General features: G+C 46.6%; 1 protein-coding gene across 1 annotated transcript in view; it reads right to left on the bottom strand.

The window, feature by feature from the left end:
* Positions 1-16,436, bottom strand: part of SEZ6L2 (seizure related 6 homolog like 2) — a 34,675-nt gene that overhangs the window by 7,996 nt on the left and 10,243 nt on the right. Inside the window, 3 exon segments of the mRNA XM_038763737.1 lie at positions 185-381; positions 3,573-3,711; positions 8,581-8,781. Coding sequence (XP_038619665.1) covers positions 185-381; positions 3,573-3,711; positions 8,581-8,781 — 537 coding nt within the window.

Here is a 16,436-nt window from a genome sequence, read left to right as displayed (position 1 = left end):
ACTTGTACTTCCCAAGCGCTTACTACAGTGCTCTGCACACAGTAAGCGCTCAATAAATACGATTGATGATGATGAGGATGATCCGTGGCCAAGCCCCGGGGAATCTGGCTGGGCCGGGACCCCCGGCTGGGTCTCGGAGTGGCAGGAGCTGGTCCCTCTGGAGCGGGGTAGGGGGGTCGGTTACCTTTGAAGTGCAGCACGAAGCCCTGGCCGAGCCCCGGGTTGGGGGGACCGGGAGGGGCCTGGAACTGCAGGGTGAGGTCGGGACCCGAAGAAAGGAGCCGGCGCCGAGGCTGGGGCCCCCGCAGCTGGGCCAGGACCCGGGCACTGGGACCGTCCCCGTCGAATAACGTCAGCATGTCCCCTCCACGCACGTTGAGGCTGCCGAGGAGACAGAGAGAGGCCGAGGGCTAGACCCCAAGGCCTGGGCCCTCCTAGCTCTTCAACACGTTTCCCTCATAAAGCCCATTCCAGCTTTCCGCGTTCTCCCTCCAGACTTCTTTTTGGCCCTGTATGGCCTCCCAGTTTCTCCCTGGATCTTGACTTTTCCCCCTCTCGGGCCCTGAAAACTCTTGCAGTCTGCCGTCCTTCCTCCTCCTCAACGTCCCTCTTTGTTTTGGTTCCCTTGGGTTTCTGGTCCCGCCTCTCTCCTCTCAGGCCCTCTGGGTCTTGGACCTTTGAATTTCCTCCATCCTGTCTTCATCCCCGCTCCCAGCCCTATCCTCCATCCTGTCTTCATCCCCGCTCCCAGCCCTATCCTCCATCCTGTCTTCATCCCCTCTCCCAGCCCTAGACTTCCTGGTTCTTGGACTCTTGGGTCTCTTCCATCCCATCCTCATCCCCTTGGGGACACAGCTGGAAGCAGCGTGGCTCAGTGGAAAGAGCCCGGGCTTTGGAGTCAGAGGTCATGGGTTCAAATCCCGGCTCCGCCACTTGTCAGCTGTGTGACTTTGGCAAGTCACTTCATTTCTCTGGGCCTCAGTTCCCTCATCTGTAAAATGGGGATTAAGACTGTGTGCTCCCCGTGGGACAACCTGATCACCTTGTAAACTCCTCAGCGCTTAGAACAGTGCTTGGCACATAGAAAGCGCTTAATAAATGCCATCATTATTATTATTATTATTATTATCCCCTCTGGGACCCTCTGGTTCTTGGGTCTCTTCCATCCCATCCTCATCCCCCCCCGGGACCCTCTGGTTCTTGAACCCTTGGTTCTCCTCCATCATTCATTCGGTCGTATTTACTGAGCGCTCACTGTGTACAGAGCACTGTTCTAAACGCTTGGTAGAGTACAGCGTGGCTCAGTGGAAGGAGCCCGGCCTTTGGAGTCAGAGGTCATGAGTTCAAACGCCGGCTCTGCCAATTGTCAGCTGTGTGACTTCGGGCAAGTCACTTAACTTCTCTGTGCCGCAGTTCCCTCATCTGTAAAATGGGGTTGAAGAGTGTGATCCCCCCGTGGGACAATCTGATCACCTTGTAACCTCCCCAGCGCTTAGAACAGTGCTTTGCACATAGTAAGCGCTTAATAAATGCCATTATTAATATTATTATTACAATATATACTTATTTTATTTTGTTAATATGTTTTGTTTTGTTCTCTGTCTCCCCCTTCTAGACTGTGAGCCCACTGTTGGGTAGGGACCATCTCTATATGTTGCCAACTTGGACTTCCCAAGCGCTTAGTACAGTGCTCTGCACACAGTAAGCGCTCAATAAATACGATTGAATGAATGAATGAACAATAAACGGGCACATTCGCTGCGCACAACAAGCTAACAGTCTCCATCCTGTCCTCACCCCCCGCCCGGGACCCTGAGGTTCTAGGACCCTTGGTCTCTTCCATCCCATCCTCATCCCACTGGACACTCTCTGGTTCCTGACCCCTCCGTCCCATCCTCTTCGCCTCCCCCTCGGCCCTCACACGGGTACCCTCTGGCTCCGGCCCTAGACCTGGTTCGTTCTAGGACCCTAGGTCTCTTCCATCCCATCCTCATCCCACCGGACACTCTCTGGTTGTTGACCCCTCCATCCCGTCCTCTCCGCCTCCCCCTCAGCCCTCACACGGGTACTGTCTGGCTCCGGACCTAGACCTGATTCGTTCTAGGACCCTTGGTCTCTTCCATCCCATCCTCATCCCACCGGACACCCTCTGGTTGTTGACCCCTCCATCCCATCCTCTCCGCCTTCCCGTCGGCCCTCACACGGGTACCGTCTGGCTCCGGACCTAGACCTGATTCGTTCTAGGACCCTTGGTCTCTTCCATCCCATCCTCATCCCACTGGACACTCTGGTTCTTAACCCCTCCATCCCGTCCTCTTCACCTTCCCCTCGGCCCTCACACGGATACCCTCTGGCTCCGGACCTAGACCTGATTCGCTCTAGGACCCTTGGTCTCTTCCATCCCATCCTCATCCCACCGGACACCCTCTGGTTGTTGACCCCTCCATCCCATCCTCTCCGCCTTCCCGTCGGCCCTCACACGGGTACCCTCTGGCTCCGGCCCTAGACCTGATTCGTTCTAGGACCCTTGGTCTCTTCCATCCCATCCTCATCCCACTGGACACTCTGGTTCTTAACCCCTCCATCCCGTCCTCTTCACCTCCCCCTTGGCCTTCACACGGGTACCCTCTGGCTCTGAACCTAGACCTGATTCGTTCTAGGACCCTTGGTCTCTTCCATCCCATCCTCATCCCACCGGACACTCTCTGGTTGTTGACCCCTCCATCCCGTCCTCTTTGCCTCCCCCTCGGCCCTCACACGGGTACCCTCTGGCTCCGGCCCTAGACCTGATTCGCTCTAGGACCCTAGGTCTCTTCCATCCCATCCTCATCCCACCGGACACTCTCTGGTCGTTGACCCCTCCATCCCATCCTCTCCGCCTTCCCCTCGGCCCTCACACGGGTACCCTCTGGCTCCGGCCCTAGACCTGATTCGCTCTAGGACCCTTGGTCTCTTCCATCCCATCCTCATCCCACCGGACACTCTCTGGTTCCTGACTCCCCCATCCCATCCTCTCCGCCTCCCCCTCGGCCCTCACACGGGTACCCTCTGGCTCCGGCCCTAGACCTGATTCGTTCTAGGGCCCTCGGTCTCTTCCATCCCATCCTCATCCCACCGGACACTCTCTGGTTCTTGACCCCTCCGTCCCATCCTCTTCGCCTTCCTTTCGGCCCTCACACAGGTACCCTCTGGCTCCGGCCCTAGACCTGATTTGTTCTAGGACCCTTTTCCATCCCATCCTCATCCCACCGGACACTCTCTGGTTGTTGACCCCTCCATTCCATCCTCTTCGCCTCCCCTTCAGCCCTCACACGGGTACCCTCTGGCTCTGGCCCTAGACCTGATTCGTTCTAGGACCCTTGGTCTCTTCCATCCCATCCTCATCCCACCGGACACTCTCTGGTCGTTGACCCCTCCATCCCGTCCTCTTCGCCTTCCCTTGGGCCCTCACGTGGATACCCTCTGGCTCCGGACCCAGACCTGATTGAGGGCCCCAGTCCGGAGCCAAACTGGGCCGCCCGGTTGCCCCGTCCGGCCCTGGCCCGGCCCGCTCCCCGAGCCCGCTAGCGTACATTTCGACCTGCAGCAGGATGCGCTTCTCCTCCTGGACGTGCAGCCCCCACACGCAATCCTGGCCGGGACCGTAGCTCTGCGGCCAGTCGGGGGACAGGACCACGCCGGCTGGTTCCGTCAGCTCCCCGCCACAGAGAGCTGGAAGGGGGCAGGGAACAGACGGAGCTGAAGGCGGGAATCACGGCCGCGCCGGGAAGTGTCAGGGGGCGGCCCCTCCCGCGGGCCCCCCGAAATCCTATTTCGGCTTCCACTTCAGGCAGAATGTAGAGGCAGGTTTGGCAGTGTAGTAGGGGTGATCAATCAACCGATTACTTGTCCTTCCCAAGCGCTTAGTACAGTGCTCTGCACACAGTAAGTGCTCAATAAATACGATTGATTGATTGATCGTACTTATTGAGCAGTCACTGTGTGCACAGCATTGTACAAAGCGCTCGGGAGAGGCCATGGGTCCAAATGCCGGCTCCGCCAATTGTCAGCTGTGTGACCTTGTTGGGTAGGGACCGTCTCTATATGTTGCCAACTTGTACCTCCCAAGCGCTTAGTACAGTGCTCTGCACACAGTAAGCGCTCAATAAATACGATTGATTGATTGATTGCCAACTTGTCCTTCCCAAGCGCTTAGTACAGTGCTCTGCACACAGTAAGCGCGCAATAAATACGATTGAATGAATGGATGAATGAAAAGTCACTTCACTTCTCTGGGCCTCAGTGACCTCATCTGAAAAATGGGGATTAAGACTGTGAGCCCCCCGTGGGACAACCTGATCACCTTGTAACCTCCCCAGCGCTTAGAACAGTGCTTTGCTCCGCCAATTGTCAGCTGTGAGACTTTGGGCAAGACACTAAACTTCTCTGTGCCTCAGTTCCCTCATCTGTAAAATGGGGATTAAGACTGTGAGCCCCCCGTGGGACAACCTGATCGCCTTGTAAAATCCCCAGTGCTTAGAACGGTGCTTTGCACATAGTAAGCGCTTAATAAATGCCATCATTATTATTATTATTCTCTGCACCTCAGTTCCCTCATCTGTAAAATGGGGATTAAGACTGTGAGCCCCCCGTGGGACAACCTGATCACCTTGTATCCTGCCCAGCGCTTAGAACGGTGCTTTGCACATAGTAAGCGCTTAATAAATGCCATCATTATTATTTGCACATAGTAAGTGCTTAATAAATACCATCATCATTATTATTATTATTCTCTGTGCCTCAATTACCTCATCTGTAAAATGGGGATTAAGACTGTGAGCCTCCCGTGGGACAACCTGATCACCTTGTAACCTCTCCAGCGCTTAGAACAGTGCTTTGCACATAGCAAGCACTTAATAAATGCCATCATTATTATTATTATTATTATTCTCTGGGCCTCAGTTCCCTTATCTGTAAAATGGGGATTAAGACTGTGAGCCCCTCGGGGGACAACCTGATCACCTTGTAACCTGCCCAGCACTTAGAACGGTGCTTTGCACATAGTAAGTGCTTAATAAATGCCATTATTATTATTATTATTATTATTATTACATAATAACAGAGTAGGTAGCTATGTTCCCTACCAACAAGGATCTTGATTCCGGGAAGGGTTGTCCCCTTAAAGAATTGGGGTCTCCCCTATCTCCGGCAGGGGCGGAGACCCCATCAGGGATGCTGAGACTACCCCGGTTTAGGGACACAACCTCAGATTTGGGGTTCACTCCCCATTTGGGGAAGCAGCGTGGCTCAGTGGAAAGAGCCCGGGCTTTAGAGTCAGAGGTCATGGGTTCAAATCCCGGCTCTGTCAACTGTCAACTGGGTGACTTTGAGCAAGCCACTTAGCTTCTCTGTGCCTCAGCTACCTCATCTGGAAAATGGGGATTAAGACGGTGAGTCCCATGTGGGACAACCCGATCACTTTGTAACCTCCCCAGTGCTTAGAACAGTGCTTTGCACATAGTAAGCGCTTAAGAAATGTTATCTGGGATGTGGCCAGGTAGACTTTTCCCAAAGCCTGGGAATTCTCCTGCGACACAATCATCTCCCCGATTCAGGAGACATCAGCGACAAGTTCACTGAAGCCCTTTTGTAAGATGTGATGGTGAGTCATTCATTCATTCAATCGTATTTATTGAGCGCTTACTGTGTGCAGAGCACTGGACTAAGCGCTTGGGAAGTACAAGTTGGCAACATCTAGAGACGGTCCCTACCCAACAGTGGATCTTTTAGGGGTGTTAGGGTACCAGCGAGATATTCTACTGCCCCTCTCCTCCTCCCCATCCCTCCCACCCTACCTCCTTCCCCTCCCCACAGCACCTGTATATATGTTTGTACAGATTTATTACTCTATTTATTTGCCTTGTACATATTTACTATTCTATTTATTTTGCTATTTATTTTACTTGTACATATTTACTATTCTATTAATTTTGTTAATCAATCAACCGTATTTATTGAGCACTTACTGTGTGCAGAGCACTGTACTAAGCGCTTGGGAAGTCCAAGTTGGCAACATCGAGAGACAGTCCCTACCCAACAGCGGGCTCACAGTCTAAAAGGGGGAGACAGCCGACAAAAACCAAACATATTAACATATTAGAGAAGCAGTGTGGCTCAGTGGAAAGAGCCCGGGCTTTGGAGTCCGAGGTCATGGTTTCAAATCCCGGCTCCGCCACTTGTCAGCTGTGTGACTTTGGGCCAGTCACTTCGCTTCTCTGGGCCTCAGTTCCCTTATCTGTAAAATGGGGGCTGTGAGCCCCCCGTGGGACAACCTGATCACCTTGTAACCTCCCCAGCGTTTAGAACAGTGCTTTGCACATAGTAAGCGCTTAATAAATGCCATTATTATTATTATAATTTATTAACAGAATAAAATAAATAGAATAGATATGTACAAGTAAAATAGAGTAATCAATCAATCAATCAATCAATCCTATTTATTGAGCACTTACTGTGTGCAGAGCACTGTACTAAGTGCTTGGGAAGTACAAGTTGGCAACATATAGAGACAGTCCCTACCCATATACATCTGGGCCTCAGTTCCCTCATCTGTAAAATGGGGATGAAGACTGTGAGCCCCCCATGGGGCAACCTGATCACCTTGTATCTCCCCAGCGCTTAGAACCATGCTCGGCACATAGTAAGCGCTTAATAAATGCCATTATTATCATTATAATTTATTAACAGAATAAAATAAATAGAATAGATATGTACAAGTAAAATAGAGTAATCAATCAATCAATCAATCGTATTTATTGCATGCTTACTGTGTGCAGAGCACTGTACTAAGTGCTTGGGAAGTACAGGCTGGCAACATATACAGACAGTCCCTACCCATATACATCTGGGCCTCAGTTCCCTCATCTGTAAAATAGGGATGAAGACTGTGAGCCCCCCATGGGGCAACCTGATCACCTTGTGTCTCCCCAGCGCTTAGAACCGTGCTCGGCACATAGTAAGCGCTTAATAAATGCCATTATTATTATTATAATTTATTAACAGAATAAAATAAATAGAATAGATATGTACAAGTAAAATAGAGTAATCAATCAATCAATCAATCGTATTTATTGCACGCTTACTGTGTGCAGAGCACTGTACTAAGCGCTTGGGAAGTACAAGCTGGCAACATATAGAGACAGTCCCTACCCATATACATCTGGGCCTCAGTTCCCTCATCTGTAAAATGGGGATGAAGACTGTGAGCCCCCCATGGGGCAACCTGATCACCTTGTATCTCCCCAGCGCTTAGAACCATGCTCGGCACATAGTAAGCGCTTAATAAATGCCATTATTATCATTATAATTTATTAACAGAATAAAATAAATAGAATAGATATGTACAAGTAAAATAGAGTAATCAATCAATCAAACAGTCGTATTTATTGCATGCTTACTGTGTGCAGAGCACTGTACTAAGTGCTTGGGAAGTACAGGCTGGCAACATATACAGACAGTCCCTACCCATATACATCTGGGCCTCAGTTCCCTCATCTGTAAAATAGGGATGAAGACTGTGAGCCCCCCATGGGGCAACCTGATCACCTTGTGTCTCCCCAGCGCTTAGAACCGTGCTCGGCACATAGTAAGCGCTTAATAAATGCCATTATTATTATTATAATTTATTAACAGAATAAAATAAATAGAATAGATATGTACAAGTAAAATAGAGTAATCAATCAATCAATCAATCGTATTTATTGCACGCTTACTGTGTGCAGAGCACTGTACTAAGCACTTGGGAAGTACAAGCTGGCAACATATAGAGACAGTCCCTACCCATATACATCTGGGCCTCAGTTACCTCATCTGTAAAATGGGGATGAAGACTGTGAGCCCCCCGTGGGGCAACCTGATCACCTTGTATCTCCCCAGCGCTTAGAACCGTGCTCGGCACATAGTAAGCGCTTAATAAATGCCATTATTATTATTATAATTTATTAACAGAATAAAATAAATAGAATAGATATGTACAAGTAAAATAGAGTAATCAATCAATCAATCAATCGTATTTATTGCACGCTTACTGTGTGCAGAGCACTGTACTAAGCACTTGGGAAGTACAAGCTGGCAACATATAGAGACAGTCCCTACCCATATACATCTGGGCCTCAGTTACCTCATCTGTAAAATGGGGATGAAGACTGTGAGCCCCCCGTGGGGCAACCTGATCACCTTGTATCTCCCCAGCGCTTAGAACCGTGCTCGGCACATAGTAAGTGCTTAACAAATACCCTCATCATTTTAGACTGTGAGCCCACTTTCAGACTGTGAGCCCACTGTTGGGTAGGGACCGTCTCTAGATGTTGCCAACTTGGACTTCCCAAGCGCTTAGTCCAGCGCTCTGCACGCAGTAAGCGCTCAATAAATACTATTGATGATGATGATGATGATCATCATCATATATACAGGTGCTGTGGGGAAGGAGGTAAGGCGGTAGTCTGGCTCTGCACCCAGGAAGCGCTCAATAAATACGATTGACAGGATGTGTGACAGGTTGGGGACCTTCTCCCCCGTCCGCCCCCCAACCCGCCGTCTCACCCTTGCAGGCGGGTTCGCTCTCATTCCAGTGGGGGTCGGTGGGGTCGACGCACTCGATGGCGCTGGGGGGTCCCGGGGGCTCCAGCGCGTACCCCGGTTGGCAGGAGAAGGTGGCCACGGCCCCGGGCCGGTACTGGGGGTCCGTAGAGCTGATGTTGCCGTGCGCCAAAAACGGGGCGAAGCAGCGATCCTCCTCGAAAGCTGGGGAACCAATCAATCAATCATCAATCAATCCATCAATTGTATTTATTGGGCGCTGACTGGGTGCAGAGCACTGGACTAAGCGCTTGGGAAGTCCAAGTCGGCAACATCGAGAGACGGTCCCTACCCAACAGCGGGCCCACAGTCTAGAAGGGGGAGACGGACAACGAAACAAAACATATCAACATATCAAAACATATCATATTATCACCTTGTAACGTTCCCAGCGGTTAGAACAGTGCTTTGCACATAGTAAGCGCTTAATAAATGCCATTATTATTATTATTATTATTATTATCAACCAAATAAAATAAATATGGACAAGGAAAATAGAGTAAGAAATATGTACAGACATATGTACGTATGTACAGGTGATGTGGGGAGGGCGAGGAGGTAAGGCGGGGGGGATGGGGAGGGGGAGGAGGGGGAGAGGGAGAGTACAGTGCCTGCCACCTAGTAGGTGCCTAAGAAAGAACGTAAAATAAAATAATAAAATAAAATAAAATAAAATAAAATAAAATAAAATACTAAAATAAAATAAAATATAAAATAAAATAAAATAAAATAAAAAAATAAAATAAAATAAAAAATAAAATAAAATAAAATAAAATAAAATGAAAACCGAAGCAGCATGGTAGCAGAGGTGCAGGGACCGCCCCCCCCCCCCCCAACCCCACACCTCAAGATTGACCTCCCCCAAACCGTTATTATTATGGTATTTGTTAAACACTTACTCCGTGTCAAACACTGTTCATTCATTCAACCGTCTTTACTGAGCACTTAATAATAATAATTAGGACTGACTGAAAACCATTATTATTATGGTATTTGTGAAACACTTACTCTGTGTCAAACACTGTTCATTCATTCAACCGTCTTTACTGAGCACTTAATAATAATAATTATGACTGACTGATTGACTGAATGAAGTTAGATTGAATTCTATTTGTTCTGATGACTTGTCCACATGTTTTGTTTTCAATCAGTCAATCAATCAATCAATCATTGGAATTAATGAGCGCTTACTGTGTGCAGAGCACTGGACTAAGCGCTTGGGAAGTACAAGTTGGCAACATATAGAGACAGTCCCTACCCACCAGTGGGCTCACAGTCTAAAAGGGGGAGACAGAGAACAAAACCAAACATACTAACAAAATAAAATCAATAGAATAGATATGTACAAGTAAAATAAATAAATAAATAGAGTAATAAATAGGTACAAACATATATACATATATACAGGTGCTGTGGGGAAGGGAAGGAGGTAAGACGGAGGGGAGTCTCCCCCTTTTAGACTGTGAACCTGTTGCTGGGTAGGGACTGTCTCTATTCGTTGCCGACTTGTACTTCCCAAGCGCTTAGTACAGTGCTCTGCACACAGTAAGTGCTCAATACATACGACTGACTGAATGAATGAATAATAATAATAATGGCATTTATTAAGTGCTTACTATGTGCAAAGCACAGTTCTAAGCGCTGGGGAGGTTACAAGGTGATCAGGTGGTCCCACGGGGGGCTCACAGTCTTCATCCCCATTTTCCAGATGAGGGAACTGAGGCCCAGAGAAGTTAAATAATAATAATGATGATAATGATGGCATTTGTTAAGCGCTTACTATGTGCAACGCACTGTTCTAAGCGCTGGGGGGGATACAACGTGATCAGGTTGTTCCTCATGGGGCTCACAGTCAATCCCCATTTTACAGATGAGGGAACTGAGGCTCAGAGAAGTTAAGTGACTTGCCCAAGGTCACACAGCAGACATGTGGTGGAGCTGGGCTTCGAACCCATGACCTCTGACTCCAAAGCCCGGGCTCTTTCCACTGAGCCACGCTGCATGACTTGCCCAAAGTCACACAGCAGACAATTGGCGGCGGCGGGATTTGAACCCATGACCTCTGACTCCAAAGCCCGGGCTCTTTCCATCGAGCCATGCTGCTTCTTTATGAGCCATGCTGCTTCTCTGTGTGCAGAGGACTGGACTAGCGCTTAGAACAGTGCTTTGCACATAGTAAGCGCTTAATAAATGCCATCATTATCATCATCATCAATCGTATTTATTGAGCGCTTACTGTGTGCAGAGCACTGGACTAAGCGTTTGGGAAGTACAAGTTGGCAACATATAGGGACGGTCCCTACCCAATAGTGGGCTCACAGTCTAAAAATTATTAAGCGCTTGAGTACGGTTCTAAGCCCTGGGGTAGATTCACGTTAATCAGGTTGGACACAATCCCCATCCCCCACGATGGGCTCACAGTCCAAGTAGGAGGGAGTAGGGTTTTACAGTTGAGGAAACTGAGGCCCAGAGATGTTAAGTGACTTGCCCAGGGTCACACAGCGAGCAATCTTGCGGAGCCAGGATTAGAACCCAGATCCGCTGACTCCCGGGACAATGATCTCCCCACAAGGTCCTGCCGCACTTGAATCCTCCCTGCTACACTTGACACCTCGCTGTATCCCGCCCCGTCCGCCTCCCCCTACGACGGAAGCAGAATGGCCTAGTGGTTAAGGCCTGGGGATCAGAAGACCCCGGCTTCTAATCCCAGCTTCACCACTTGTTAGCTGTGTGACCTGGGGCAGGTCAATTCACTTCTCTGAGCATTGGTGGTTCAGTGGTAGAATTTTAGAGAAGCAAGCATGGCTCAGTGGAAATCAATCAATCAATCAATCCTATTTATTAAGCGCTTACTGTGTGCAGAGCACTGGACCAAGCGCTTGGGAAGTACAAGTTGGCAACAGATAGAGACAGTCCCTACCCAACGGTGGGCTCACAGTCTAGGAAGAGCCCGGGCTTTGGAGTCAGAGGTCATGGGTTCGAATCCCGGCTCTGCCAACGCGTCTGCTGTGTGACCCTGTGCAAGTCGCTTGACTTCTCTGGGCCTCAGTTCCCTCATCTGTAAAATGGGGATGGGGACTGTGAGCCCCAGGCGGGACAACCTGATCATCTTGTATCCCCCCAGCACTTAGAACAGTGCTTTGCGTATAGTAAGCGCTTAACAAATGCCATTATTATTATTATTATTATTATTCTCTGAGCCTCAGTTCCCTCCTCTCTAAAATGGGGATTTAGACCGTGAACCCCTTTCCAGCGCTTAGGACAGTGCTTTGCATATAGTAAGCACTTAATAAATGCCATTATTATTATTATTATGTGGGACATGTGCTCTGCACACAGTAAGCGCTCAATAAATATGATTGAAAGAAAGAAAGACATGGACTGTGTCCAACCTCATTAACTTACATTAGAACAGTGCTCTGCACATAGTAAGCGCTTAATAAATGCCATTATTATTATTATTATTATTCTCTGAGCCTCAGTTCCCTCCTCTCTAAAATGGGGATTTAGACCGTGAACCCCATTCCAGCGCTTAGGACAGTGCTTTGCACATAGTAAGCGCTTAATAAATGCCATTATTATTATTATTCTGTGGGACATGTGCTCTGCACACAGTAAGTGCTCAATAAATATGATTGAAAGAAAGAAAGACATGGACTGTGTCCAACCTCATTAACTTACATTAGAACAGTGCTTTGAACATAGTAAGCGCTTAACAAATGCCATTATTATTATTATTATTATTATTATTCTCTGGGCCTCAGTTCCCTCCTCTCTAAAATGGGGATTTAGACCGTGAACCCCATTCAAGTGCTTAGGACAGTGCTTTGCACATAGTAAGCGCTTAATAAATGCCATTATTATTATTATTATGTGGGACATGTGCTCTGCACACAGTAAGTGCTCAATAAATACGATTGAGAGAAAGAAAGACATGGACTGTGTCCAACCTGATTAACTTACATTAGGACAGTGCTTTGCACATAGTAAGCGCTTAACAAATGCCATCATTATTATTATTATTCTCTGGGCCTCAGTTCCCTCCTCTCTAAAATGGGGATTAAGACCGTGAACCCCTTTCCAGCGCTTAGGACAGTGCTTTGCACATAGTAAGCACTTAATAAATGCCATTATTATTATTATTATTATGTGGGACATGTGCTCTGCACACAGTAAGCACTCAATAAATACAATTGAAAGAAAGAAAGACATGGACTGTGTCCAACCTCAATAACTTACATTAGAACAGTGCTTTGCACATAGTAAGCGCTTAACAAATGCCATTATTATTATTATTATCATTCTCTGGGCCTCAGTTCCCTCCTCTCTAAAATGGGGATTAAGACCGTGAACCCCATTCCAGCGCTTAGGACAGTGCTTTGCACATAGTAAGCGCTTAATAAATGCCATTATTATTATTATTCTGTGGGACATGTGCTCTGCACACAGTAAGCGCTCAATAAATATGATTGAAAGAAAGAAAGACATGGACTGTGTCCAACCTCATTAACTTACATTAGAACAGTGCTTTGCACATAGTAAGCGCTTAACAAATGCCATTATTATTATTATTATCATTCTCTGGGCCTCAGTTCCCTCCTCTCTAAAATGGGGATTTAGACCGTGAACCCCTTTCCAGCGCTTAGGACAGTGCTTTGCACATAGTAAGCACTTAATAAATGCCATTATTATTATTATTATGTGGGACATGTGCTCTGCACACAGTAAGCACTCAATAAATACAATTGAAAGAAAGAAAGACATGGACTGTGTCCAACCTCAATAACTTACATTAGAACAGTGCTTTGCACATAGTAAGCGCTTAACAAATGCCATTATTATTATTATTATCATTCTCTGGGCCTCAGTTCCCTCCTCTCTAAAATGCGGATTTAGACCGTGAACCCCATTCCAGCGCTTAGGACAGTGCTTTGCACATAGTAAGCGCTTAATAAATGCCATTATTATTATTATTATTCTGTGGGACATGTGCTCTGCACACAGTAAGCACTCAATAAATATGATTGAAAGAAAGAAAGACATGGAGTGTGTCCAACCTCACTAACTTACAGTAGAACAGTGCTTTGCACATAGTAAGTGCTTAACAAATGCCATTATTATTATTATTATTATTCTCTGGGCCTCAGTTCCCTCCTCTCTAAAATGGGGATTAAGACCGTGAACCCCTGTCCAGCGCTTAGGACAGTGCTTTGCACATAGTAAGTGCTTAATAAATGCCATTATTATTATCATTATTATTATTATTATTATGTGGGACATGTGCTCTGCACACAGTAAGCGCGCAATAAATACGATTGAAAGAAAGAAAGACATGGACTGTGTCCAACCTGATTAACTTACATTAGAACAGTGCTTTGCACTTAGTAAACGCTTATCCAATGCCATTATTATTATTATTATTATTATTATTATTATTTATTATTACTATTATTATTATTATTATTCTCTGGGCCTCAGTTCCCTCCTCTCTAAAATGGGGATTTAGACCGTGAACCTCTTTCCAGCGCTTAGGACAGTGCTTTGCACATAGTAAGTGCTTAATAAATGCCATTATTATTATTATTATCATGTGGGACGTGCTCTGCACACAGTAAGCGCTCAATAAATACGATTGAGAGAAAGAAAGACATGGACTGTGTCCAACCTGATTAACTTACATCTACACCAGCTCTTAGTGCAGTGTCTGGGACATAGTAAGTGCTCAACAAATACCTCTAAAGACAAAAAACAGAAGACTGGAAAGTGGAGAGCACCATGGGACTGAGAAGTCTAGTTCAGCCTTGCCAGCAAGTTTACAATTTTACCCTCAGAAAAAAAGATTTTCCACCCTGGGCTTCACCCTAAAGTTCATACTACATGTTTTGTTTTGTCGTCCGTCTCCCCCTTCTAGACTGTGAGCCCGTTGTGGGGTAGGGACTGTCTCTCTATGTTGCCGACTTGGACTTCCCAAGCACTTAGTACAGTGCTCTGCACACAGTAAGCGCTCAATAAAGACGACTGAGTGAATGAAATAGTGAGTGAAACCGGATTTCTGTCTGCTTCAGGTAGCCGGTTTTTGGTTATCAATAGTAATAGGGAACTAGTGAAGGTGCAGGCCAATAAAACATATCATTGTAAAATATTCTAATCATTATAAATGATACTGCTATTATAGTTATGCTATTTATGTCAGTTATATATATTATAAATTTTAATTGAATAAGATCATTTAAAACCTGAAATATATCCCAAGCTAACATTTTAGCTTTGGGTTTCAACCTCCTTCCCAGGCGAACTTCTGGCCAGAGTTCGGGCTAAGTCACAAAATGGATCGGTCTGTGTTTCACACCCTTCTACTTTGGCTCACCTTTCATTCATTCAATCGTATTTATTGAGCGCTTACAGTGTGCAGAGCACTGGACTAAGCGCTTGGGAAGTACAAGTTGGCGAATCCCAGCTCTGCCACTTGTCAGCTGTGTGACTTTGGGCAAGTCACTCAATTTCTCTGTGCCTCAGTTACCTCATCTGTAAAATGGGGATTAAGGCTGTGAGCCCCACGTGGGACAACCTAATCACCTTGTCATCTCCTCAGCGCTTAGAATGGTGCTTTGCACATAGTAAGCGCTTAATAAATGCTATTATATAAAAACCCAGGTCCTCTGACTTGGGTTTTCCCACTAGGCCGTGTTGCTTCTCAAACGCTCCGCACACAGTAAGCACTCAATAATTACCACTGATTGATTGATGGATTGATCGAAGAGCCTTCTCCTGTGCAGCTTTCCTTTCCCTTCCCCTCTCTGACCCCGGGACACGGACACTTCTCTCCCCCGGCCCCCAGCCCCGGCCTCTCATCAATCAATCAATCAATCAATCAGTCGTATTTATTGAGCGCTTACTGCGTGCAGAGCACTGTACTAAGCGCTTGGGAAGCACAAGCTGGCAACACATAGAGACGGTAGGGGAGTGAGTAAAATGGTCAAAGGGACAAAGGAATTAGGAGAAGAAGCAGCCAAGGGCTTCATCGGTCTTCCAACAGGAAAAAATCTGATCTTTGAATCATTGAAGGAACAAATTTTCTCCACTCGACTTGGGCGGGCTTTTTGCAAGGCTGATTTAAGGACCGGGGAAGGGTCTGAATGGGAATATTGAGCCGGGGAGGGCGAGTCTATGTGAATTCTGTAGGGTTTGGGAGGGCTGGAGTCGGGGGGTCTTGAGACTGGGGAGACTGCTAGCCTCATATGGGAGATCAAAATAATTCCGGGTGGGAATGTTTGAGGGTTTGGAGTGACTGATGAGGGTCTCACATTCATAGGGTTTGTAGAGGGGCCATGACGGGTTTGGTGCAAGGGGGGTCCATTTGATCTCTAGAGTTTTCAGGGGTCCGCAAAGTGGGAGAGAACGGGGGAGGCTAGTGGGGTCTGTAGACTTTGAAGAAGGGCTGTGGTGGAGGAGTGAAGCAGCACGGGTTTGGGAGTTGGAGGATGTGGATTCTAATCCCGGTTCTGCCACGTGTCAGCTGTGTACCTTGGGCAAGTATTATTTTATTTTATTTTATTTTATTTTATTTTATTTATTTTATTTTATTTTATTTTATTATTTTATTTTATTTTTTATTTTTTATTTTATTTATTTTATTTTTTATTTTATTTTATTTTATTTTATTTTATTTTTATTTTATTTTATTTTATTTTATTTTATTTTTTTTTTTTATTTTATTTTATTTTATTTTATTTTATTTTATTTTATTTGTATGTTTGGTTTTGTTCTCTGTCTCCCCCTTGTAGCCTGTGAGCCCACTGTTGGGTAGGGACTGTCTCTAT

Source organism: Tachyglossus aculeatus, chromosome 21, assembly GCF_015852505.1.
Source record: "Tachyglossus aculeatus isolate mTacAcu1 chromosome 21, mTacAcu1.pri, whole genome shotgun sequence".
Lineage (NCBI taxonomy): Eukaryota > Metazoa > Chordata > Mammalia > Monotremata > Tachyglossidae > Tachyglossus > Tachyglossus aculeatus.
This window is presented reverse-complemented; position numbering and strand designations above follow the sequence as displayed.